The 26,205-nt window shown below is 46.3% G+C and overlaps 1 protein-coding gene across 1 annotated transcript in view; it reads right to left on the reverse strand.

Annotated features, from left to right (window-relative positions):
* Window positions 1–26,205, reverse strand: part of LOC126470665 (uncharacterized) — a 1,059,339-nt gene that overhangs the window by 371,586 nt on the left and 661,548 nt on the right. Inside the window, exons 13-14 of the mRNA XM_050098659.1 lie at window positions 13,544–13,754; window positions 10,333–10,513 (exon numbers count right to left, since the gene is read on the reverse strand). Coding sequence (XP_049954616.1) covers window positions 10,333–10,513; window positions 13,544–13,754 — 392 coding nt within the window. The remainder of the gene's footprint in view (window positions 1–10,332; window positions 10,514–13,543; window positions 13,755–26,205) is intronic.

Genomic DNA, 26,205 nt, shown 5'->3' on the forward strand with positions numbered 1-26,205 from the left:
CCACTGGTTGCACCAAGTGGTGAACCAGTCAAGATGGGATTGGAGAAGGTGTTGGGAGCGCTGCAGGGTGGGGGCAAGGGCAAGGAAGGCGGTGTCATCGGCAAACTGGAGAAGGTGGACGGGGGGCGACGGCGGCGGCATGTCCGCCGTGTACAAAAGGTACAGAAGGGGGGAGAGGACGGAGCCTTGGGGCACACCGGTAGAGGGGAAAAAGGTGTAGGAATCTGTGTTATGGATGGTGACATAGGAAGGACGGCGGGAGAGAAAGGAGCCGATCAGACGGACGTAGTTAATAGGAAGGGACGGGAATTAAGCCGGTCGGAAAAGAGATGAGTGAGGTGAAGGAGAACTGGTGACTACTTTGAAGCTCATTAAAACTTTGAAACACATATATATCTTGTACGAGCTGTAAATAAATAGTTGCCTCTATTGAAGTTCCAAACCTCGTATACGCATTTGAATCAATAAAGCAGATGATGTTATAAAAACAGCAATGCGATTTTTCATTACGAGACTAACCATTATTACTAAAAGTTGATAATTACATAGTTTTCCAATGAAACTCGGAACTGCTTCCCTGGATTTCCAGCGTCTCACGCTGGCAAGGCAGCGTCATCTGCCGGGTGGGCAGATATGCCTCGCCTGTGACAAGAGATGCCACTCGCAAGAAAACATTATGTCCCAGACCGTCAGTTACTGACACTGAAGAGCCAAAGAAACTGGTACACCTACCTAATATTACACGTAGGGCCCCCGCGAGCACGCAGAAGTGCCGGAACACGACGTGGCATGGACTCGACTAATGTCTGAAGTAGCGCTGAAGGGAATTGATACCATGAATCCTGCAGCGCTGTCCATAAATCCGTAAGAGTGAGATGGGGTGGAGATCTTTTCGAACAGCACTTTGCAAGGCATCTCAGATATGCTCAATAATGTTAATGTCTGGGGAGTGTGGGGGCCAACGGAAGTGTTTAAACTCAGAAGTGTGTTCCTGGAGGCACTCTGTAGCAATTCTGGACGTGTGTGGTGTCGCATTGTCCTGCTGCAATACACAATGGACACAAATGGATGCAGGTGAGCAGACAGTACGCTTTCGTACGTGTCACCTCTCAGTTTCGTACCTAGACGCATCAGGGGTCCCATATTATTCCAACTGCACTCGCCTCACACCATTACAGAGCCTCTACCAGCTTAATCATTCCCCTGCTGACAACATGCAAGGTCCATGGATTCAGGAGGTTGTCTCCATAGCCGTACACATCCATCCGCTCTACACAATTTGAAACGAGACTCACCCGACCAGCCTACATGTTTCCAGTAATCAACAGTCCAATGTCGGTGTTGACGGGCCCAGGCGAGGCGTGAAGCTTAGTGTCGTGCAGTCATCAAGGGTACACGAATGGGCCTTCAGCTCCGAAAGCCCTCTTAATCATGTTTCGTTGAATGGTTCGCACGCTGACACTTTTTGATGGCCCAGCATTGAAATCTGCTACAATTTGCGGAAGGGATGCACTTCTGTCACGCTGAACGATTCTCTTCAGTCGTCGATGGTCCCGTTCTTACAGGATATTTTCCGGCCGCAGCGATGTAGGAGACTTGATGTTTTATCGGATTCCCGATATTCACGGTACACTCTTGAAATGGTCGCTCGGGAAAATCCCCACTTCATCGCTACCACGGAGATGCTGTGTCCCATCCCTCGTGCACCGACTATAACACCACGTTCACACTCATTTAAATCTTGATAACCTGCCATTGTGGAACAGTAACAGATCTAACAACTGCGCCAGACACTTGTCTTATATAGGCGTTGCCGACTGCAGCGCCGTATTCTACCTGTTTACATATCTCTGTATTTGAATACGCATGCCTATACCAATTTCTTTGGCGCTTCAGTGTAGAACAACCAAAGTAAGAAAAAAAGTATAATTCCAAGCAACTGTTATCGTTGGAAGGGCATGCCCCCTACGCTAATCTAAACTTAACATGGGCGGATCCACCTCTGAACCTCACCCTGGAATGTGGGTAGATCCACTCCCGAACACTACCTCACACCATAAAGTGGTTGGATCCACCCAGGATCTGGGGTAGGGCTCAGAGGTGGATCTGCCCATGTTAAGTTCAGGATAGAGTCGGAGATACCCTCAACATGCACGACCGATATTAACAGTTGGTTGGCATTACCTTTTCTACTTCGGGTGTTCTGTGCAGTTACCTAGGTGGGACGCAATGTTCGCTCAGGAGTGACATCTCGCATTAAAAGGATACTAAGGCTCATACTTTAACATCTATACACCTGAAAACGTCTTGCCTGAGTAGGCGTTTTTGTAGAGTAGAATAACATTAAGTGTACAAAAAACACATGCACGTGGCTTTTCCTACAAATCTTATAAAATACGCAATTATACACACATCCTCCTTACTACAGAAGATGGTATTAAGCCACTATTTACTACCCCATGGCGGTGTTAGCTATTTTTCATACTAATAAACGGGATAGTTTTTTACAGCGTACTCCATACCAGATGCTTCTAGGGCGGTGTAAACTGCTGAACAGTGTTCTGCAATGTACTACATTTAGCAGCTAGTCGTTTGCTAAAGTGGTGGAACCTTTATTTCTATATACATATAAAAGTAAGAGTTGATGAAGTCCAGCAAAGAAGTAACGTGTTCCGTCTTCCTATAGTTTTACTTATAAGAAGTCTTCCAATGAAAACACACGAAACGCGGTAACAACACGAAAGTTGTGTGTATATAATTTGGTAGATAATTTTCTTGTTTTCGGATGTCTTAGAACGCGCATGTAATATTTGTATCATTATGTAATGTGCGCACAGTCTTGTCAGAGACGCTGCCCTGCCCGGAAACTAGTCAGATCATCTTTGTTCTGTGAAGATGCGCGGTTGTTAAGTGTTGATCGCTAGGAGAGGGGATAGAGAGCTGTACTGGGGTGTCGTGGCGGTAAGCGTGTACAGGAAGGACGCAGAACATGGTGCTCTTGGAAATTATTTTATTGATCTGATGGAAAATATTATTATTAAAAAAGGAACATTAGCATTATGTGCTGAATGTTATGGATTTACTAAGACAGATACTGTTTTCAGAAGATTGAGATTTAAGGTAACGACTGAAGATATTTTACTTTAGTGCGGCAGCATTTACTTAGGCATTCTTGGTTCAACACAGACATTCAAATCAGGAATTTCTTGCTTTTTTATCAAGTTTTGTCACAGTCAGTGCTAATAGATTTGAAAAGACAAAAAGAATTTAATTATTAATATGAGGACTCCAGTGTTAGAATAAATTTTCATGTTGACTTGCATTTTCATATGTCTCCAATGTTGATTTTGAGTACACACATGAAAAAAAGTTTTGCAGCGTCCCGGCTCCCAGAACTCCTGAAGGTAGACGTTGACTGGGGATATTGTATCACAGACACAGTCCCTTTGACTGTTCAGAGATGTCACTGAACCCGCCCAAAGATGTAAACAACCATGTGCGAGCAGCGCCTATTAGACGGAGCGGGTCCGACAGCCGATCGGTTCTAGCCGTTCCACCAAGAAGAAGGTACACGGCTCGTGTTGTCTGTAGTTCAACCATGCATAGACGGTCAATACCGCGGTTCGATCGTGTCCGCATTGCTACTTTGTGCAGGAAGGGCTCTCAACAAGGGAAGTGTCCAGACATCTCGGGGTGAAACAAAGCGATGTTATTCGGACATGGAGGAGATGCAGAGAGACAGGAACTGTGGTGCGAGACTTTTCTCCAGACGTCCATGGCGAGGTCCAGCTTTGCAACCACGACACCATGCAGCGCGGTACAGATGGGCCCAACAACATGCCGAATGGACCGCTCAGGATTGGCATCACGTTCTCGTCACCGATGAGTTTAGCATATGCCTTCAGCCAGACAATCGTCGGAGACGTGTTTGGCGGCAGCCCGGTCAGGCTGAACGCCTTAGACACAATGCGCAACGAGTGCAGCAAGACGGAGGTTCCCTGCTGTTTTGGGGTGGCATTATGTGGGGCCGACATACGCCGCTGGTGGTCATTGAAGGCGCCGTAACGGCTGTACGCTACGTGAATGCAACCCTCCGACCGATAGTGCAACCATATCGGCAGAATATTGCCGAGGCATTCGTCTTCATGGATGACAATTCGTTCCCCCATCGTGCACATCTTGTGAATGACTGCCTTCAGGATAACGACATCGCTCGACTAGAGTGGCCAGCATGTTCTCCAGACATGCATGGGATAGATTGAAAAGGGCTGTTTATGGACGACGTGACCCACCAACCACTCTGACGGATCTACGCCGAATCGCCGTTGAGGAGTGAGACAATCTGAACCAACAGTATCTTGATGAACTTGTGAACAGTATGCCACGATGCATACAGGCATGCATCAATGCAAGAGGACGTGCTACTGTGTATTAGAAGTACCGGTGCGTACAGCAATCTGGACCACCACCTCTGAAGGTCTCGCTGTATGGTGGTACAACACGCAATGTGCGGTTTTCATGAGCAGTAAAAAGGGCGGAAATGATGTTTATGTTGATCTCTATTCCAATTTTCTGTACAGTTTCCGGAACTCTAAGAACCGAGGTGATGCAAAACTAAAAAAGTTGTGTAATTGTAATTTGCAATGAAATATTTTCTTATTGTTTACTAAACTTTCAATCGTGAAATTTTTTAACTGGAACAGCGTCAAGTAATTTTTTTTAGAATAATTTTTTGAAATACAGTTTCTTGAGAAGAATTTTTGTCTTGAGATTAACTCAGATCATGCTTCGTCATTTTCTAGCACCTATTACCTGATGAACATTCCTTATTAGGTGAGATAAATTACGTGAGAACCAAATTTGTACTGCATATATTTAAGAGATCGCATTGCGCTACCGCGATTCTCTGTATTTTGTAGAAACTGAGATCAGCTCAAAAAATAAGATGCGCCTATTGTTTTTCTTCTACGAGAGCGGGTTTTGTATTTCACATGCTCAATTAACAGCACTGAGTTTAATTACTCTCATTAAAATTCAGTGTCATTATTTTTTGTAACAGACAGTGTTGGTTCATTTATTTACATTCTCGCAGTCATATTTATTTTTCATTCTCACAGAAAGATTTAGTTCTTAATACTGTAAACGTGAGGTTAACTTATGTACATATTTTTTTTCTTTATGAATGGAATTTTTTTGGTGTGCAACAGCTTACTTTCTAAAGACACCGTACATTCAGAAAGAGACAATCCAGAAGTAAAGCAAACAGGTGCAAATCACGTAATATTCTTTATCTTTTTTATTAATTAAGATAACTTTTACTTGGCGGTTTTCCTGCAAGGATAGGGCGTCGGCAAATTTTCTGTGAATTTTTGCGTATCAGATTAAGTGCACTGTCCCCGCCTACCATTTGCTTATAATTTTGCTTTTCCGCTGCTCCATTTTCTAACAATTTGTATTTCTTTACAGCTTAATGGAATAGATTTTGTATTTTCTTTATTTGTTGTGATTTTTTGTTATTGCCGCTAACTTGCCGCATACTACAGGGAATAGCAAGTCGCGAAGCACTAACATCACACACAAAAACAATATGCAAAATTTGATAGATAAAGTACATTGATTTCAGATGATTTAGCTGTCAATAAGACAGAGTCTAATTCTAACGTAACAATTCATGCTGCTGCTGTTTCCCTCATGAATAGTCAGCCTACGATTGATACAGACACTCCACAGAACACAGATAGCAACATTCTTGTCAATATCAATATTTCTTTCAGTGATGAGCCCCAACATGCTAGATTAAATGGTGTGGATTCCGCTCAGTCGGACAGTAACGCTACACGGACGCTGAATACTTTTTTTCAGAAACTACAGACGTTACTGAAAACACAGACGAACAGCCAGTTCATCACCCAACGTGTATTACGAATTCTTTACAGAATAATGACCTTGGACCTCTGCTTCAGCAGTTATTACAAGAAAACAAAAAAAATACTAGCAAATCTCTTGGTTCATGAAACAAAAAAAAAAAAAAACATCGATCTACTCATGGCGAATTTAAGTGGAGGAATTAAAGGAGTTAAAGAGTGTCACTACAAGGATCGTAGAAATTGCAGCTACACGGACACTGTTACAAGAATAGTTTTCTCAAAGAGAGACTGAGGTTGACGAAAAATTGAAGGAAATCACAGACTGATATCGCAAACACCTAGCTTTAATTATTTAAAAGCTTAACAAGATAGTTCCTAGCGCTGCGGTTACGAAATTGCGAAGGAAGACACAAAAGGATTTGGAACAAATACAACATTTAGAAGCAGAAACAAAACAGGTTGACTTCAGTACAAAAGAACAATTCGATACTCTGAAAGCAGAGTTACGCAAATTACACAAATCGTGTTAGACGCAGACGATCATTAAGCGAGGTGCCGCAGTGGTTAGCACACTGGACTCGCATTCGGGAGGACGACGGTTGAAACCCGCGTCTGGCCATCCTGATTCAGGTTTCCCGTGATATCCCTCAATCGCTTCATCCAAATGCTGGGATGGTGTCTTTGAAAGGGCATGGCCAATTTCCTTCCCCATCCTTCCCTAATCCGATGGGACCAATAACGTCGCTGTTTGGTTACCTCCCCCAAATCAGCCAACCAACCAGCAGACGATCACTGTGATGACACACAGCCAATAAGTTTTACTGTTAAGGAAGAAGAGATAAACAACTCTGACAGTAGGCAGATTATTATTATCCAGAGCCTGTGAACGAGTATCTCAAAAACGGCGAAGCTGGCCGAATGTTCACGTGCTACTGTCGTGAGCATCATCGGAAAGAGGTAGGACAGTGAAACTACCACTGGGCGCTAAATGGTTGGAGCAAGTCAATAAAGCGTTGGTCCACTTCTGGTCCTTATGGAAGCAGTTATATCTCACGCAGGGTACGGTGACCGATGCTAAGTGACCAGTTTTCGTCCAAAGCTCTGGGCGAGTTCATTCGTTTGTTCGGAAGGGGAGGGCTATAAGTGTTTTCCATCTTTCGGCCGGTCAGCGATGACAGAATCGAAGCGCGGACCTTGCGATCTTTCTCAAACGATTTTACAGAAACTATTAGGCAAAAAATTTCATTTATGCTTCACTGATAGCTTTATATGTCAGGTTCGTGATGACGTGCCCATCATTTTGTTAACGGTCGTAGATACTGTGATATTTACGCGAAAATAAGACACTGCGTGAAATTCGGAAAAGTGTGCAATGAAAAACAGGGGGGTCGCTATTATTTTGCGTTTGGTACATATTATATAACGTGTTGTTGCGTATGAAATCTAGCTACCATATTGGAGTTTTCTTTAGTCTTCGGTAGAGATACCTATCTGTCACCATTCTTGAGAATATTAAACTGATCTAGCACATTCATTTGCAATCGCGCCGCGCCAGTGATAAAGCCAGAGTGAAATATACACAACATTCCTTATATTTCATAAAAGGTTTCAGATATCCCTTCATGCTTTATGTCTTCCCCGACGGCGATGTCATCTTTCAGCAGGATAACTATCTCGGAGCCAGAACCGTGCTACAGTGGTTTGAGGAGCATTATAGTGAATCCACGTTGAAGTATCGGTGACCAAACTCGGCCGATGTAAATCGTATGAAACTCGTCAGGGTCGATATCGGGTGGTATTACCGCGTACACAAATCAGCGACCCGTTCTTTACGCGAATTACGTGACCTGTGCGTAAACATCTAATGCCACATACCTCCACAAAGGGACTGATGACCTCAGATGTTAAGTCCCACAGTGCTCAGAGCCATTTGAACCATTTTTTGAACCTCCACAAACCTACCAACAAACTATCGGATCCCTGATACGCAGAATCAGTGATGTATTTCTTTCTAAAGACGGACAAACAAGCTATTAAGCATGTCGTCGTAATGTTTTGCCTCATCTGTGTATACAGTTGCGGCTGCCCCATACGAAGAGGCCGGCTGCTGTGACCGAGCGGTTCTAGGCGTTTCAATCCGGGATCGTGCTGCTGCTACGGTCGCAGGTTCGAATCCTGCCTCGGGCATGGATGTGTGTGATGTCCATAGGTTAGTTAGGTTTAAGTATTTCTACGTCTAGGGGACTGATGACCTCAGACATTAAGTCCCGCCGGACGCGGTGGCCGTGCGGTTCTAGGCGCTGCAGTCCGGAACCGCGGGACTGCTACGGTCGCAGGTTCGAATCTTGCCTCGGGCATGGATGTGTGTGATGTCCTTAGGTTAGTTAGGTTTAAGTAGTTCTAAGTTCTAGGGGACTGATGACCTAAGATGTTAAGTCCCATAGTGCTCAGAGCCATTTGAGCCATTAAGTCCCATAGTACTTAGAGCCATTTAACCAACCCACACGAAGAACACTTTGCACAAAACACGGCATTTGATTTCTCGTAGATGAGTATATCCGATGTGGTCGGAGTCGCAGCTCAACTTTACGTCATAGTGCCGCTTTTCTTATGCATTCAGTGAATCCATACACGGGGTGCGTATCGGCCAACTCTTGATCACTAAACCAGTCCGCAGTACTGCTCTGTATCACTGTTAACGCACAACTGACACTGCCAGAAAGCAAAAAGCTAGGTAGAACCGAGCAATACTGAATACAAACTTGAGGGCAACACATTAAACAGGGCATTACTGTTCCAGATTGAATTTTCACTATGCAGCGGAGTGTGCTCTGATATGAATCTTCCTGGCAGATTAAAACTGTGTGCCAGACCGAGATTACCAGTGCTCACAGGTTTACTTCCACCAGTAGCTCTTCTGCCAACGGCCTTGCCGCAGTGGTAACACCGGTTCCCGTCAGATCACCGAAGTTAGGCGCTTTCGGGCTGGGCTAGCACTTGGATGGGTGACTATCCGGTCTGCCGAGGGCTGTTGGCAATCGGGCTGCACCCAGCCCTTGTGAGGCAAACAGTGGAGCTACTTGATTGAGAAGTAGCGGCTCCGGTCTCGGAAACTGACATACGGCCGGGAGAGCGGTGTGCTGACCAAATGCCCCTCCATATACACATCCAGTGACGCCTGTGGGCTGAGGATGACGCGGCGGACGGTCGGTACCTTCATTGCCTGTGCGAGAGGAGTTTTTAGTTTTTAGCAACTCTTCTCCTACCTTCCCAACTTTACAGAAGTTATCCGGCGAAACTTGCAAGACTAGCGCTCCTGGGAGAAAGGGCATTCTGGAAACAATCTTGAAACAATCCTGCAGACAATCCCCTGTGGCTAAGCCATGTGTCTGCAGTACCTTTTCTTCCAGGAGTGCTAATCCTGCAAGTTTCGCAGGAAAAATCCTGTGACGTCTGGAAGGTAGGAGAAGACGTAATGGCGCAAGTACAGCTGTGAGGAGAAGTGCTGACGCGTGCTTGGGTAGCTCATTTGGTAGAGCACTTGCCTGCGAAAGGCAAAGTTGCCGAGTTCTAGTGTCGGTCTAACACACAATTTTGATTTGCCAAGAAGATTCATCTCAGCGCACTCTCCACTGCAGAGAGAAAGTTTCATTCTGGTAACATCCCCCAGGCTATGGCTAAGCCACTTCTCTGCAATATCCTTTCTTCCAGGAGTGTTAGTCCTGCAAGTTTAACAGGAAAATTTCTGTGAAGTTTGGAAGGTAAGAGAAGAGATACTGGTGGAAGTAAAGCTGTGAGGATAGGTTTTGAGTCGTGATTAAGTAGCTCAGTTGGTGGAACACTTGTCCACACGAAAGGCAAAGTTTTCAAGTTCGAGTCTCGGTTCGGCACACAGTGTGAATCTCCCAGGAAGTTTCATATCGATACTACTGTTGTCAACAGTAGGTACCGCAAGCGAATGTAAGGAAGACAGACAGGGAATAACGTCGACATCTGCACTGTTGTACATTATTTTCCCTACGATACGGATATAAAACTAACTGGAGCAAGCCGGCCGTGGTGGCCGAGCGGTTCTAGGCGCTTCAGTCCAGAACCGTGTGACTGCTACGGTCGCAGGTTCGAATCCTGCCTCGGGCATGGGTGTGTGTGATGTCGTTAGGTTAGTTAGGTTTAAGTAGTTCTAAGTTCTAGGGGACTGATGACCTCAGATGTTAAGTCCCATAGTACTCAGAGCCATATGAACCATTTGAACTGGAGCAAGAAACCAAACGAAATGCAACAACTTCATAACGAGCCGCCAGAGACCACGGATCCCTGTTACCAAAATACTCAGAAGGTATCCCTGAACGACCTCTGAAGATTTGTCAGTTTAGTTTGGTTCATCCTGTATGTAAGGCGGAAGCTGCCAGTTTTAAAGCGTGCAGAGAGTGCTGCATAATAGAATTCTGAAATGTGTGTGACGTACATCTGTCGCTGTATGAGGTTCTGCCAGACAGCCTTGAGTTCCGGCGTCGGAGCCCTGAGCACGATGGTGCGCCTGCGGATGTTCTTCTTGGGATGGCGGCTGAGCTCCGGACCACAGCCACCCACCGCAGGACTGGCCGCGCCCTCTGCGTTGCCGTCCAGCAGCAGCCGGAACTCGGTCGCTGTCACACATGCACACAAACACACTTTCCATACCACCGGCAGCATAAATGTAAGGCTCTGAGAACACACCCCCATCTCTAATGCCAACACAAATATATAAATCATGATTTTTCAACTACAATTACATTGTCTATATTTCTAAATTGGTTCCCAGGTTCATGATTTTCAGTATTTCATATAATTACTGGGCGAAATTAAAAAAAAAAATTAAAAGACCGTCATAATCTACTCATTGAGAAAAATAATCTTACTTTAAAGGACTTCCTCAGAAACGCAAATGTTATACACTACTGGCCATTAAAATTGCTACACCAAGAAGAAATGCAGATGATAAACAGGTATTCATTGCACAAATATATTATACCACAACTGACATCTGATTACATTTTCACGCGGTTTGGGTGCATAGATCCTGAGAAATCAGTACCCAGAGCAACCATCTCTGGCCGTAATAACGGCTTTGATACGCCTGGGCTTTGAGTCAAACAGAGCTTGGATGGTGTGTACAGGTACAGCTGCCCATGCAGCTTAAAACACGATACCACAGTTCATCAAGAGTAGTGACTGGCGTATAGTGACGAGTCAGTTGCTCGGCCACCATTGACCAGACGTTTTCAGTTGGTGACAGATCTGGAGAATGTGCTGGCCAGGGCAGCAGTCGAACATTTTCTGTATCCAGAAAGGCCCGTACAGGACCTGCAACATGCGGTCGTGCATTATCCTGCTGAAATGTAGGGTTTCGCAGGGATCGAATGAAGGGTGGAGCCACGGGTCGTAACACATCTGAAATGTAACGTCCTCTGTTCAAAGTGCTGTCAATGCGAACAAGAGGTGACGGAGACGTGTAACCAATGGCACCCCATACCATCACGCCGGGTGATACGCCAGTATGGCGATGACGAATACACGCTTCCAATGTGCGTTCACCGCGATGTCGCCAAACACGGATGCGACAATCATGATGCTGTAAACAGAACCTGGATTCATCCGAAAAATTGACGTTTTGTCATTCGTGCACCCAGGTTCGTCGTTGAGTACATCATCGCAGGCGCTCCTGTCTGTGATGCAGCGTCAAGGATAACCGCAGCCACGGTCTCCGAGCTGATAGTCCATGCTGCTGCAAACGTCGTCGAACTGTTCGTGCAGATGGTTATTGTCTTGCAAACGTCCCCGTCTGTTGACTCAGGGATCGAGACGTGGCTGCACGATCCGTTACAGCCTTGCGGATAAGATGCCTGTCATCTCGTATGGTCGTATGTGATTGAAATAATGTATTATGTGGTAAGTTTGTTGGAAGTCCCCAAGTGCTTTCATTCTCAAATACTAGATGAATACAGTCAGGGTAATTTGCGGGTAGTTAGTTACACTACCTCAAAATATATTAACGGTTCCTAACTACACTACTGGCCGTTAAAATTGCTACACCACGAAGATGACGTACTACAGACGCGAAATTTGACCGACAGGAAGGAGATGTTGTGATATGCAAATGATTAGCTTTTCAGAGCATTCACACAAGGTTGGCGCCGGTGGCGACACCTACAACGTGCTGACACGAGGAAAGTTTCCAACCGATTTCTTATACACAAACAGCAGTTGATCGGCGTTGCCTGGTGAAACGTTGTTGTGATGCCTCGTGTAAGGAGGAGAAATGGCTACCATCACCTTTCCGACATTGATAAAGGTCGGATTGTAGCCTATCGCGATTGCGGTTTATCGTATCGCGACATTGCTGCTCGTGTTGGTCGAGATCCAATGACTGTTAGCAGAATATGGAGTCGGTGGGTTGGGTTCAGGAGGGTAATACGGAACGCGGTGCTGGATGCGAACGGCCTCGTATCTCTAGCAGTCGAGATGACAGGCATCTTATCCGCATGGCTGTAACGGATCGTGCAGCCACGTCTCGATCCCTGAATCAACAGATGGGGCCGTTTGCAAGACAACAACCATCTGCACGAACAGTTCGACGACGTTTGGAGCAGCATGGACTATCAGCTCGGAGGCGATGGCTGCGGTTACCCTTGACGCTGCATCACAGACAGGAGCGCCTGCGATGATGTACTCAACGACCAACCTGGGTGCACGAATGGCACAACGTCATTTTTTCGGATGAATCCAGGTTCTGTTTACAGCATCATGATGGTCGCATCCGTGTTTGGCGACATCGCGGTGAACGCACATTAGAAGCGTGTATTCGTCATCGCCATACTGGCGTATCACCCGGCGTGATGGTATGGGGTGCCATTGGTTACACGTCTCGGTCACCTCTTGTTCGCATTGACAGCACTTTGAACAGAGGACGTTACATTTCAGATGTGTTACGACCCGTGGCTCCACCCTTCATTCGATCCCTGCAAAACCCTACATTTCAGCAGGATAATGCACGACCGCATGTTGCAGGTCCTGTATGGACCTTTATGGATACAGAAAATGTTCGAATGCTGCCCTGGCCAGCACATTCTCCAGATCTGTCACCAACTGAAAACGTCTGGTCAATGGTGGCCAAACAACTGGCTCGTCACAATACGCCAGTCACTACTCTTGATGAACTGTGGTATCGTGTTGAAGCTGCATGGGCAGCTGTACCTGTACAAGCCATCCAAGCTCTGTTTCACTCAATGCCCAGGCGTATCAAGGCCGTTATTACGGCCAGAGGTGGTTGTTTGGGGTATCGATTTCTCAGGATCTATGCACCCAAATTGCGTGAAAATGTTATCACATATCAGTTCCAGTATAATATATTTGTGCAATGAATACCCGTTTATCATCTGCATTTCTTCTTGGTGTAGCAATTTTAATGGCCAGTAGTGTACATCCATTTTTGTAATACATATGGATATTAGTCCGTGGGAAGCTATCTGACTATAGGCCAGTCCTACCGATGCGGATCATTCTGCCAGCCACAGAAGAATGTCAAAAGCTCAGATGAACCCTCATACTGTCAACATTGTCAAAAACTTACTCTGTATCTGCAGATGCTATGTAGGCAGGTTCAGTATAGCAGTGTGTAGACAAATGGTGATAGGTACCTTTTTTCCTGATATTGAAGCACGCCTGCGAGACGGAGAGGAGCGGGACGGGCTCCTCAGTGACGAAGAGGACGCGGTCTCTGGAGACGGTGGCAAGCAGCAGCAGGTCTGAGAACAGCAGCGCCCAGAAGGGCCGCGTAGACCGGCCCTCCACCCGTGTCAGGTCGCCGCCGAAGATCCATTGCCTGCCCGGAGAGTTCAGCGCGAACGGCTGCGGGCCGAACAACCAGCTGTTTCAGCGACACCTATCTCAACCAACTGTTATTCAGAATCATATTCTAGGAAGGGAAAGTAGAACCGCCAGGATAGCCGAGAGCGCTAACGCGCTGCTTCCTGGACTCGGGTACGCTCACCGGCCCCGGATGGAATCCGCCCGGCGGATTAACGACGACGGCCGGTGTGCCGACCGGCCTGGATGTGGTGTTTAGGCGGTTTTCCACATCCTACTAGATGAATACCGGGCTGGTCCCCACGTCCCGCCTCAGTTACACGACTCGCAGACATTGGGAACACATTCACATTATTTCACGATTTACACTAGACACAGACAGCTGGGATACACAAGTCCGTCCCAGGGGGTATGGGCTGGCGGCAGGAAGGGCATCCGGCCACCCCTTAAAATTAACCATGCCAGATCCGTACTTAACCCTGCCGACCCTGAGCAGAGTGCGTGATAAAGGCAGTAGTAAAAGAAAGAAAGAAAGATTCTAGGAACAGAAAGTACTCACGGGAAAAGCCGTAGAGAAAGTGCTTACCTTACAGGGGATTATGAGGAGTACGAGAGAAGTAATGACTAATTTTTTATCTACAAAAATTTTTAATTGTGCAAACGACCATATTGTCCCCTTCAAAGTGCTTTCCTTCAGCAGCTATACACCGGCGGAGTCGTCGTTCCCAGTCTTGGCAGCAGTACTGAAAGGCTTCAACTTGTAGGGCCTTTAAGATGTCGACATAATCTTTTGAATGTTCTCTAAGAGTCCCAAAACGACGTCCTTTCTTAAGACGTTTTCAATTTCTGGAAAAGAGAAAGTCATAAGGACTCAGATCAGGTGAACAGGGGGACTCTAGAACAACAGGAATGCCTTTTGCGGTAAAAAATTCCGTGGTGGAAGTGGTCTTGCGACATGGAGCGTTGTCATGACGCAGTACCCACTTGTCTGGAATGTCTGGTCTCACGCGATTCACCCTTTTCCTGAGCCTTTCAAGGATATCATTGTAAGACACTTGACAGTTTGTCCTGGAGGAACAATCTCACAAGAGCATGCAAGCGTTCGACGTTTTAGTCCGTTTTTGTAGTTACAAGTCCCTCTGAGTGAGATTCACCTTTAACGTGTTCTCGACCTTCCAAAAATGATGTGAGCCAACAAAAAATTTTAGTTCTTGATAAGAAATGTTCCCCACAGACCTGCTTCAACTTTTCCAAGATCACATTATGGATTTCCCAAGTTTAACACAAAACTTGATTCCATAACATTGCTCTAAATTCCGCTGTTGTATTTTCGTAACACACAACAAAAACACAACTTCGTTGATGGCGCTCTCAAAAATCACATGTTGACTGTACGGAGCTGAAACCCGGACTGAGCCTCTGGAAGGGATGAACACACCGGTCTACACAAGTAGAACAACACAGCGTTGCCAGATCGCTTGCAGTGATATCAGTCTCATTACTTGTCTCACACACCTCGTACATCGTAAAATAATCACATTCCTTGAACTAAAAAGAAAAAGTGCTTTTCAATGACAGACTGAGACATTGTCGGCTTGCCCTCGTGCTTTAAGTCGTGTTTCTACACAAAATTCAAGTGACGTCAGTCGAGTAGTGTCACCAATGTTGCATCTGGAAAACACCCATATTCCAGTTCTGCCACGCGACTATAGGCACTTTTTGCCATGTCACCAAAAGTTAAAGTTGTTTTAACTTTCTCACGCCACTACCCTCCTTCCACTATCGATTAACATTGTTCGACTGCTCCTCAGAGAGATCAGAAAGGAAGGAAGATTAGGGTTTAACATCTCGTCGAGAACGAGTTCAGCAGAGACAGAGCACAAGCTGGGATTGTTTTATTTGAGGATGGGTGAAGAAATCGGCCGTGCCCTCGCAAAGGAAGCATTCCGGCATTTGCCTAGATCAGGGGAATCACAGTGAGATGAAGGAAGGGGTGGGAGGAGGAGTGAGGTCGTATCGGTTCACGGTGATCGTGAAACCTCCTGCCACCGAAAGAATATTTTGCTAGAAATTTAACATGTTTGCCGTTTTCTAAGTTTCTCAGGTAACCTTCAGAAAATAAAATTCAAGGGGCTTCAAAAAGTAAGTTACCCATTATTATGGTACGTCAAGTACTTTTATCGACTTCTTCGCTATACTGCAAAGTGACACTGTCACGTGACACTGTTTTCCAACATAGTAACCAAGACTTTGTAAAGAGTGGTAGGAACGCTCTACTAGTCGTTCGATTCCCCGACAACACAAATCCACCCACTGGGCACACAGCCATTAGAGGACTGCTGTGTAAACGTCCTCATCGTTGGAAAATATCTTTCCTTCTGATGTTTTTCCTCGATTGCTTGGACATTGTCCTGTGTGGTCCATTTAGTGGATTTACTTCCCGATCAGCATCACCCACATCTGTACGGCTTTAGTCAAATTGATGACACCATTTCACAAATGCCGGACGTGACACTGCATTTGGCCCATATACCGCCAGAATTTCACGGTGAACCTGTGTACAATTTAGGTGTTTTGTCCCGCGTACTTCAACTTTGGACTACGTTTCTACTTTCCACGTCATTTCACTTCCACACTGTGATTCACCTCTTACCTGCAACACAGCAGAACTGTCCATGCACGAAACCCAGATCATGTACAGTCCTCTCACAGTGCGCCGTTCTCGTTGCGCAATGGTCTTAGCGTGGGACGACACTCGTAACTTTCTTTCTGAAGTCCCCTCTTAGCATGAAAATCAAGTCGTGAAAGTGGCACTGTAATCTGGAAAATTACAAGCTATGTTAAACGCAAGATGTCTGTCCAGTCACATTAACACGACCATATGTGGAAAGCCTGAATAACCACCTGTTGCAGCGCACACACACGGCTTTGAATCTTGCAGGAAGAGAGTCAGTGAGATTCTGGGAGTTACCGATAGGGATGTGGTGTCTTCTCGGTTGAGAAGGGCAGATTCGTACTTGTATTGATCCACTGTGCCTTCCACCCAGCGAATGCCACGAAAACATTCCTCAGACTATAACGTTCCCTCCTCCTTTCCTTTCGGATGTTTAACGCCGTACTCGCTGACGGCCATCTGACCGATGGACCACAAAACGTGATTCACCAGCAGAGGCCACCTGCCACCACTCAGTGGATCTCCAGCTGCTTGCAAATTCCAGCTTTCGTCGCCGATGGACAGCAGTCAGCATAGATGAATGAGCGAGGTGCCAGCTGCAGAGATGATGTTGGTAGCCCCTTGGTTGATGTGGTCGGTCAGTTGTTCAACACTTGCACGTCTATTCGTATGTACTCATCTCCCAGCCGCCGTTCATTTCTGTGATCTATGCCCCATGGTGCCTACGCCACAGTTGCCTCGGTGCCGGTCTTGGATTGCGCCATTTTTCGGAGCACGGTATCCCTTAACCACGGCGGCACGCAAACAGTTCAGAGGGTTAGCCGTTTCGGAAATAGTTCCACCTTAGACCCAAAACCGAATGATCATGTCTATTTGGACGTCAGATAAATCGCTCGGTTTCCGCATTACGGCAACGTACACCGTTTGCCGTCCCCCCACCCCCCTTTTCAACATGCTTTATATACTCTCCACTGCTAGTGTTGCCATCTCTCGTCTGTGAGTGGTTATTGTTCGTTGACATTGAACACAGGCGGTGGTCACAATAATGTGACTATGCCGTTTAGTTTCCAGCTGTTCTCCTGACTGGCTGCAGAGACATTCCATTCGGGGAAAGGGGCCCGTACCTGCTGCCGATAACAAATTCGATACGCTTCGTAAATCTGCAGCTGGAACTGAGGAACGACAAGAAGTTGTGCAAAGCAAGACACAAGGGGAAAGGCGCTCGCATAAGTATAGTCTGAAGACCCTTGTTCAAAATTGCAGTACTAAGTGAAACAATAGTGAGTGCACTCTTAATTTCTTATCGTGTAAATTACAACATTTCCTAATCTGTGGGAGTCTGCAGCAGTTACAGTTCTTAAATCTATTGCATGACACATGCAATTTTTGAATGCATCTAAAAAGATGCACCACGGTGCACCACGCATAATTATTATTTAAATCTTAGGTACCAGTGGTTTGTTAAAAGTGGGGGGACCGAAAATTACATTTGTGGTTAGGGAAAACTTTGACTCGTCCTATCTCCCAGGACCCATCTCTGGATTCGTGTGTGTGTGTGTGTGTGTGTGTGTGTGTGTGTGTGTGTGTGTGTGTGTGTGTGTCCAGAGCTTGAATTTCTTGATATCAAGAGAGTGTCTGTTTTCGTCGGATGTCGCAACAAACGCGTGAAAGAATGATTTATTGAGAATAGCATGATCGCCATTTAGAAGTATTCTGTTTTCTACATATATACGCGGAATAAATTACTCTTTTAGAGTAACTTGTATTACTTTATTTTACACGTGTAGGGAATTATTGCAATGTTACCGAGGTAATTACTTTGAACTGGATAAGTATTTAATGTTTTATTTCTGCACTCTCAATCAATATAGAAAACTGTGAGCATTTTGTGCTCTGTGATAATATCACACCAATCATCACTACAAAACTGAGTGTAACTTAACAGAAGAGTGTTACTCTCCTTCTGTGAGTACTTTTTGCCGGCCGCGGTGGACGTGCGGTTCTAGGCACTGCAGTCCGGAACCGCAGGGCTGCTACGGTCGCAGGTTCGAATCCTGCCTCGGGCATGGATGTGTGTGATGTCCTTAGGTTAGTTAGGTTTAAGTAGTTCTAAGTTCTAGGGGACTGATGACCTAAGATGTTAAGTCCCATAGTGCTCAGAGCCATTTTGAGTACTTTTTGTTAACAAACTTGCTAACTGTTACGAATTTTATCACTTGTCATATGAGTACATGAAAACAAATCTACGGAACTGAATGTAAACGAGATTCGTACCACCTGATCTTCATATAATTTTAGTTACCTTGTGGATGAAAAAGCATAAGTCGTTAATTAATGTCAGAAAGCCATTCAAAGATTTCCAAACATCACAGTTCATTCCATACTTGGAGGGAATCAAAAACTTGCACGTAGTCAGAAACTTTCATTAACTGCCGATAGTATATTTAGAGGCTCATAACGACAGTACATCTAGGTGGCAAAATTTCAAATGGTTCAAATGGCTCTGAGCACTATGGGGCTTAACATCTATGGTCATCAGTCCCCTAGAACTTAGAACTACTTAAACCTAACTAACCTAAGGACATCACACAACACCCAGTCATCACGAGGCAGAGAAAATCCCTGACCCCGCCGGGAATCGAACCCGGGAACCCGGGGTGGCAAAAGTCATGGGATACTATTTAACTTTGTGTCGGACCTCTTTTGCAGCAGCTCGACGTGCATTAGACTCAGCAGATCGTTGGAAGTCCCTGCAGAAATACTGAGCCATGCTGCCATCCATAAGTGCGAAAGTGTTGCCGGTGCAGGATTTTGTGTACGAACTGACCTCTCGATTATGGCTCATAAATGTTCGATGGGATTCACGTCTGGCGAACTGGGTGGACAAATGAACCACTCGAATTGTTGATAATGTTCTTGAAATCAATCACAGGCCCGGTGACATGGTGCACTGTCATCCAAAAAAATTCCACCGTTGTTTGGGCTGTAAATGGTATCCAAGTAATCGACCATAACCATATACAGTTAATGATCGGTTCAGACATAGGCCATTCCATGTAAACACAACCCACACCATTATGGAGCCACCTCCAGCTTGCACAGTGCCTTGTCGCCAACCTGGATCCAGGGCTTCGTGGGGTCAGCACCGAACTCGAACCATGTATCCAGGTCACTGTTTTCCAGTCGTCTAGGCTACAATCGATATAGTCACGAGCCCATGGGAGGCGCTGCAGGCGATGTCGTGCTTTTAGCAAAGGCACTCGCGTCAGTTGTCTGCTGCTGTAGTTCATTAACGCCAAATATGGCCTCACTGTCGTAGCGGATACGTTTGTCGTACGTCCCATATTGATTTCGACGGTTATTTCACTCAGTGTTGCTTGTCTGTTAGCACTGATAGCTCTAAGCAAGCGCTGCTACTCTGGGTCGTTAAGTGAAAGCCGTCGGCTATTGCGTTGTCCGTGGTGAGAGGTAATGCATGAAATGTGGTATTCACGGCAAACTTCTGTCACTGTGGATTGTGGATCTCTGAATACTGAATTCGCCAACGGCCTTGCAGCAGTGGTAAGGCCGGTTCCCGTCAGATCACCGAAGTTAAGCGCTGTCAGGCTGAGCTAGCACGTGGATGGGTGACCATCCGGTCTGCCGAGTGCTGTCGGCAAGCGGGGTGCACTCAACCCTCATGTGGCAAAACTTAGGAGCTACTTGATTGAGAAGTAGCGGCTCCGGTCTCGGAAACTGCCATACGGCCGGGAGAGCGGTGTGCTGACCACATGCCCCTCCATATCCGCATCCAGTGACGCCTGTGGGCTGAGGATGACACGGCGGCCTGTCGGTACCGTTGGGCCTTCATGGCCCGTTCGGGAGGAGTTTAGTTTTTTTTAGAATATTGAATTCCCTAAAGATTTCAGAAATGTAAGCTCCAACTACTGTTCCGCGTTCAAAGTTTGTTAAAATTCCAGTCGTGCGGCCGTAATCATGTCGGAAACCTTTTCACATGAATGACATGAATCAAGGTATAGCGTATACCTTGTGTACGCGATACTTCCGCCATCTGTATATGTTCATATCGTTATCCCAAGACTTTCGTCAGCTCAGTGTACAATTTGCACATAAATGTCCTTAACAAATCCTGTCCTCCGTCTGAAGGTTGGTCTGAACACAGCAGTGCCTTACTAGGCACGGGGCTAATGCAAGTTGAAAGCCGTTGTTGTTTTGTGACCGAGAGAGGTGGCACAGTTGATAGCACACTGGACTCGCGTTCGGGAGGACGATGGTTCAAATCCCCGTCCGGCCTTCCACAACTAGGTTTCCCATAACTTCTCTAAATCGCTCCAGGCAAATGTTACATGCTTCCTTTAAAAGGGTACGACCGATTTATATCCCTGATCCGAGCTTGTGCTCCATCACTAATGGCCTAGTCGATGGGACGTTAAACTCTAACCTTGCTTTTACTGTTTTGTCTCCTTCTGAACACTGAACTGACTTACGCAGTAAGTCATTAGCGGACCTCCAGCTTAACTTGGACTAGGAGACTAGGTCGAAGTGTCAGTCTGAAGATTGAACCGCAAAACTTTTGATATACAGCCCAACACATGCTTACGTACTGAGTCACACTTAAATGTCTAGTAAAAATTTGAGTCACAAGAGAACTTACGTAGGCTGTAGCCATCGTAGTTTAGGTTTGAATTAACTGTCTGTTGTTGGGTCATGATACTATACACGTCAACTGCAAGCGTCACTGCGTACTTTTCAGAAGAATGAATTAATGGAATTTTATTTTTATTCACTTCCATAAATTATGATAACTCAAAATTTTGTACAGCTTAAGAATAGAATCTTCATGGTCATCGATTTATTTATACCCGCAAGTTATTCCTGCACGTCATTCACTACGGTATCCAATATTTGTTCGTTCATTTCTCGTCCTCTCTAGAACATGGAGAGCCTTCTACAATGTGGAAGAAGCCAAGTTACATTAACCAAAGCTGCAGTCGGGCAATGAAATAAATTCAATACTGACAAACGAAGAATTTGTGCCGGACAGGGACTCGAACCTGAATCTCACGCTTTACGCGAGCGGTCGCCTTAAGCGCTTCGGCTATCCGAGCAGGCTTCACTTCCGAAACAACAGACACCACACATATAAATATATGCCCCTTGACGGTAATTAACGATCATTCAGTGCAGACGCTCTCTTCGTCCGACCTCTTGCAGGAATCAGCGTGAGGTTGCGAGCAATGAGGGTAATGGACAGGGGACGCTACGCATGTTTTGTGCGACAAGTTGGGAATTTGGTTAGGACGTAAAGCGTGCTCGGATAGCCTAAGCGATTAAGGCTATCGCTCGCGTTATGTGGGAAATCCAGGTTCGAGTCTAGGTCAGGCAATAATTTTCACTTGTTGCCATAGAATTTATTTCAACGCCTGATTGTAGCTGGTGCCGGAATTTCAATTTCGCCGTGTATATATACGTCTGCGGGATCTGTCCGGAAGAACACACACCACACATATAAATAAAGATATCTAAATAATGGAAACCTAGTGTGTACAGTCACCATAAACTTAATACTACTCTATCTGATCAAACGAATTCGGCAACCCCTTTGTAAGAGAAACTGACTATTAGATGTCACGCGTTATTAGGGCGGGCCGGCTAGTGTAAAAGGAGGTAAGGAGTACTGTGTCGTCACTAGAGCCACCGCAGACACTGATTTAGATCGCGCCCTACAGGATCTTGCTTCTCTGCTGGTTCTTACTAACCAAGTCGGCAACAGTCAAGCCGGTAATGCCAACGCCGCGGATGCTTCGTCACGCAAGCGAGTTGCGTCACCTACGCGACAATTTACCTTCAGCAATCAGACGCTCACCGATGTGTAATGCTCTGTAAGGGCCAAACGCACCGTAAAATTACGTCACCTGGTCGCCTGAAGACCGTCGAGCCACTACAGACGAAGGATTCTTCAGATGCGGTGACTGAAGAGGACGTACCAGCATATCAGGAAGTGACAGCAGAACTGCGATAAGCCCCGAAACCGATAAAACCACCACCTTCTAGTGAGGCAGTACTCTGGCTAATACCTCGTACTATATCATAAACTGAGTGACGTCGTCGACAGGCATGTCTTGGAAGTCAAGCCAACTAGGAAAGATTTACACAAGAGTTGCCCATGAACGACTGAAGATCACTACAAGGTAGCGGAATTTTGTTCCCAGAATAACCTTACGTTTTACCCCTTTGTAACAGTCCCTACCAAGCCCGTCGAAACTTGTCCTAAGGGACCTTTCAACATGGATCTGAAAAACATCCTGATCTTCCTAGTGGAGCTGGTTCTTCCATCCAGACGGTGACTCGCCTCAGATCTTCGAAAACTTGCTCTGCGACCTCACTGTTCTTAGTAGTGGACCTGGCCACCGAGTTCGATGTTGAATCCCTTGCATCAGCCCTCTTTGGCCATACAACTGCTCCACTGCAGACACACTTGCAGCCTGCTCAGCAACCATTCACCTCTGCATCTTCAGGAGCTCCTCTGGAATAGGGCACTTCCACTTCATCGTGCACTCCAGACAAACAGCAACTGCATCAACGACGACAATTCCGTGGGCTCAGCAATGGAACTACAATCAACATCAACAGTAATTGAAATTCTAGCAGTGATGCTACAGATCCTTCTGCTCTAGCCCCACCTATGGCTGCAGGCGCCTCCTCATCTAATGACCTCGTCGCCCTACTGATGACGCTCACCAAAATAATGAACACTCTCCTGGACTTTGTCCAAGGTTTGAAACAAATAACAGCGCGCCGACCGAGTTGGCGCACTTCGCGTCAAACAGTTCCATGTGGAGAGATGCTGGGCGCTTTCTCCACAAGAAACATCGGATACCAACACTGCAGGTGAGGGACGTCATTAGTGAGTCTATTGCAAAGGCCGACGCTTTTTCTGACGACTTCGCCGCCAATTTCACTCCGGTGGATCATCCTGCTGATCCCACCCACATCACTTTGATTCCTAAGTGGCTTCCATTACTCCTGGAGAGATGTGACGTACTAGACCGCACTTCTTCCATAATGGGGGAGGAGGTCCGCAATTAGTTGAGGAGGCTCAATGAAAGAAGTCTAGAAGGGTCAATCCAATCACAAACCAGGTGCTTTGGCACCTGCCACCACTCGCATCTGTCGAGATTGCTGCTATCTTCAATACCATCCTAGAGACAGGGGGAGTACCCAGAAGCCTGGAAGCACATAGAGATAGTGGCTATCCGCAAGCCACACAAGGATCCTCGATCTCCTACTAGTTATCACCCACTTAGACTCATTCCTTCACTCTTCAAAGTTTCCGATTGATTATATCTGAAGAGCCCACATATGCAAGAAATGGCTCCCTCCTAATAAACAATTTGGATTCTGGTGCGGCCATTCAACAGCTCACCAACTGATGCTGCTGATGGAGAATGCCATGAAAGTGGTCGTTCTCCTTCATGTTTCTTGAGCTTCCAATTCTGTGTGGCACGAGGGCCTCCTCCTCAGATCGTTGGCGGTAGGGGATCCCATGTCACACGTCTGCCTTCTTTGCTCCATTTCCAGGCCTGTTTGGGTGAATTGTCTCGCTGCTGTAGCCGTGACAGATTCTTGTAAGGTTCCATTCTAGGTCCCATGTTGTACATTACAATCTTCACTAATATGACGAAGACGCAGGATACTCCTCGGACGTTGTGTGAGGATGACACTGTACACCTCAGTACTAGCAGCAGCCCATGCAGCGACAACTTCAGTGTGATCTCGATGAGTTTGTTGCCTGGGCCGCCATGAATGTCTTGCCTACAGCCTAGAGAAGACGGAAACCACCATCCTCGCTCGGTGACCAGACCTAATGTACTCCCACCTCAAAAGACAAAGGAACGCAGGTCTCATCGTCGAAGAGTGTGAAATACTTGGGCATCACGTTCGACACGCGAGTCATATAGAACCTCCACACTGAAGGTGTACACTGCTGGGCAATGGGCATTTCCGTCAGGTTGCCCAGTCCTGAATCCACAGTCAGCCCTGCCTCCTGACGTCAGTCTGACCATCTACAGATAGTTTGTATGGCCACTCTTCGAGTACGTGGCGGTCGTCTGGGAAATGATGCAGACCAACACATAGGACGTCTTCAAAGTGCCCAGAACCAAGCTATGAAGTTGGCTCGCCACCTCCATCCAGACTATCCGACGGAATTGGTCCATCAACTGGCGGGCGTTACTAGTCTTCGAGAATGCTTCCATGAGATGTCCAGTCTTTCTCCAGCGATAAGGAAAGTTCGTTCAACAGGCACATTCGGGCCCTGTAGCACAAGAAGCATCGACACAGCAGCACACGCTGGCCTGACTTCCTATTCATGAAGCATAATAGCAGGTCAGCACTGCCCTCAAGACTTTACGGAAGAGAACAGCACTGACAATCATCTGTAACTGCACCACACTCTCATCTGACGACTGGAGGAACAAACTACCGATTTAACCTCCTCCTCAGTCTGGGTACAGGATCCCAGTATGTTCGCTCAGCAGCTTGTGTGGGATGTAGAGAGGCAGTAACAGAGGAATGGGTCCATCAGGAGAGCTCGTTGACTTTGATCATCGGTTAGTCATTGGATATCACCAGAGTAACAAATCCATGAGGGCCATCCGAACCCTTCTAATGCTGTCCAAGTCGATTGTTGGTGATGTGATTGTGAAGTGGAAACACAGAGAGACAACTACAGCTAAACTAAGAGCAGCCAGACCCCCATGTACTGGCGGACAGGAACTGTCGAGCAATTCGGAGGGATCTGGTTGTGCAAAATCGCATGAAATCAATGGAAGGAATCACTTGTGAGTTCCAAAGTGCTACCAGCAGTCCAATATGACTATTCGTAGGGAGTTCTTCACAGCCACACATTTCTGTAAGTCGATTCTAAACGGCGCTTGATGAAAAGAGCAATGCCACTAGACAGTGATGGCAAGAAATGAAGGATCTGGAGTGAGGAATCACGCAGTACACTGTGAATCACGCAGTACACTGTGGCAGTCCGATGGAAGAGCTTGAGTTTGGCCAATGCCTGAAGAAAGTTACCTGCCATTATGTGTAGTGGCAAAAGTGAAGAATGCAGCCGGCCGCAGTGGCCGAGCGGTTCTAGGCGCTACAGTCTGGAACCGCGCGACCGCTACGGTCGCAGGTTCGAATCCTGCCTCGGGCATGGATGCATGTGATGCCCTTAGGTTAAGTTAGGTTTAAGTAGTTCTAAGTTCTGATGAGCTTAGAAATTAAGTCCCATAGTGCTCAGAGCCATTTGAACCATTTTGAAGAATGCAGAAAGTGGTATTATGTTATAGGGGTGCTTTTCGTGGTTACGGTGAGGTCTTCTTATTGCGCTCATGAAAAAGCTAAATGCAAAAGGATATGAACAGTTTTTATTACATTGTCTGCTATGTACAGTAGGGGAGCAGTTCGGAGACGAAAATTGTTTTTAGGCGTATGACAATGTACCCCGTCATGAAGAAGCAGCTGTGAGACAATGGTTTGTGGACAGTAACGTTTCTGAAATCCACTGGTCTGTCCACAGTCCTGATCTGAACTCGATGAAACACTTTTGGGATGAGCTGGAACTTCAACTTCACTGCAGACCCCAGCGTCCAACACCACTACCTCATCTGGTTGCGGATCTTGAGGAAGAATGGGCAGCCATTCTTCCACAGACATTCAGACATTAAATTGAAAGTGTTCCCATCAGATTTCTAGCCGTCATAAACTCGAAGGATGGACACATCTCATGTTAATGTCCACAAAAAGGTGGCCAAATACTTTTTA

The sequence above is a fragment of the Schistocerca serialis genome, chromosome 3, assembly GCF_023864345.2.
Source record: "Schistocerca serialis cubense isolate TAMUIC-IGC-003099 chromosome 3, iqSchSeri2.2, whole genome shotgun sequence".
Classification (NCBI taxonomy): Eukaryota; Metazoa; Arthropoda; class Insecta; order Orthoptera; family Acrididae; genus Schistocerca; species Schistocerca serialis.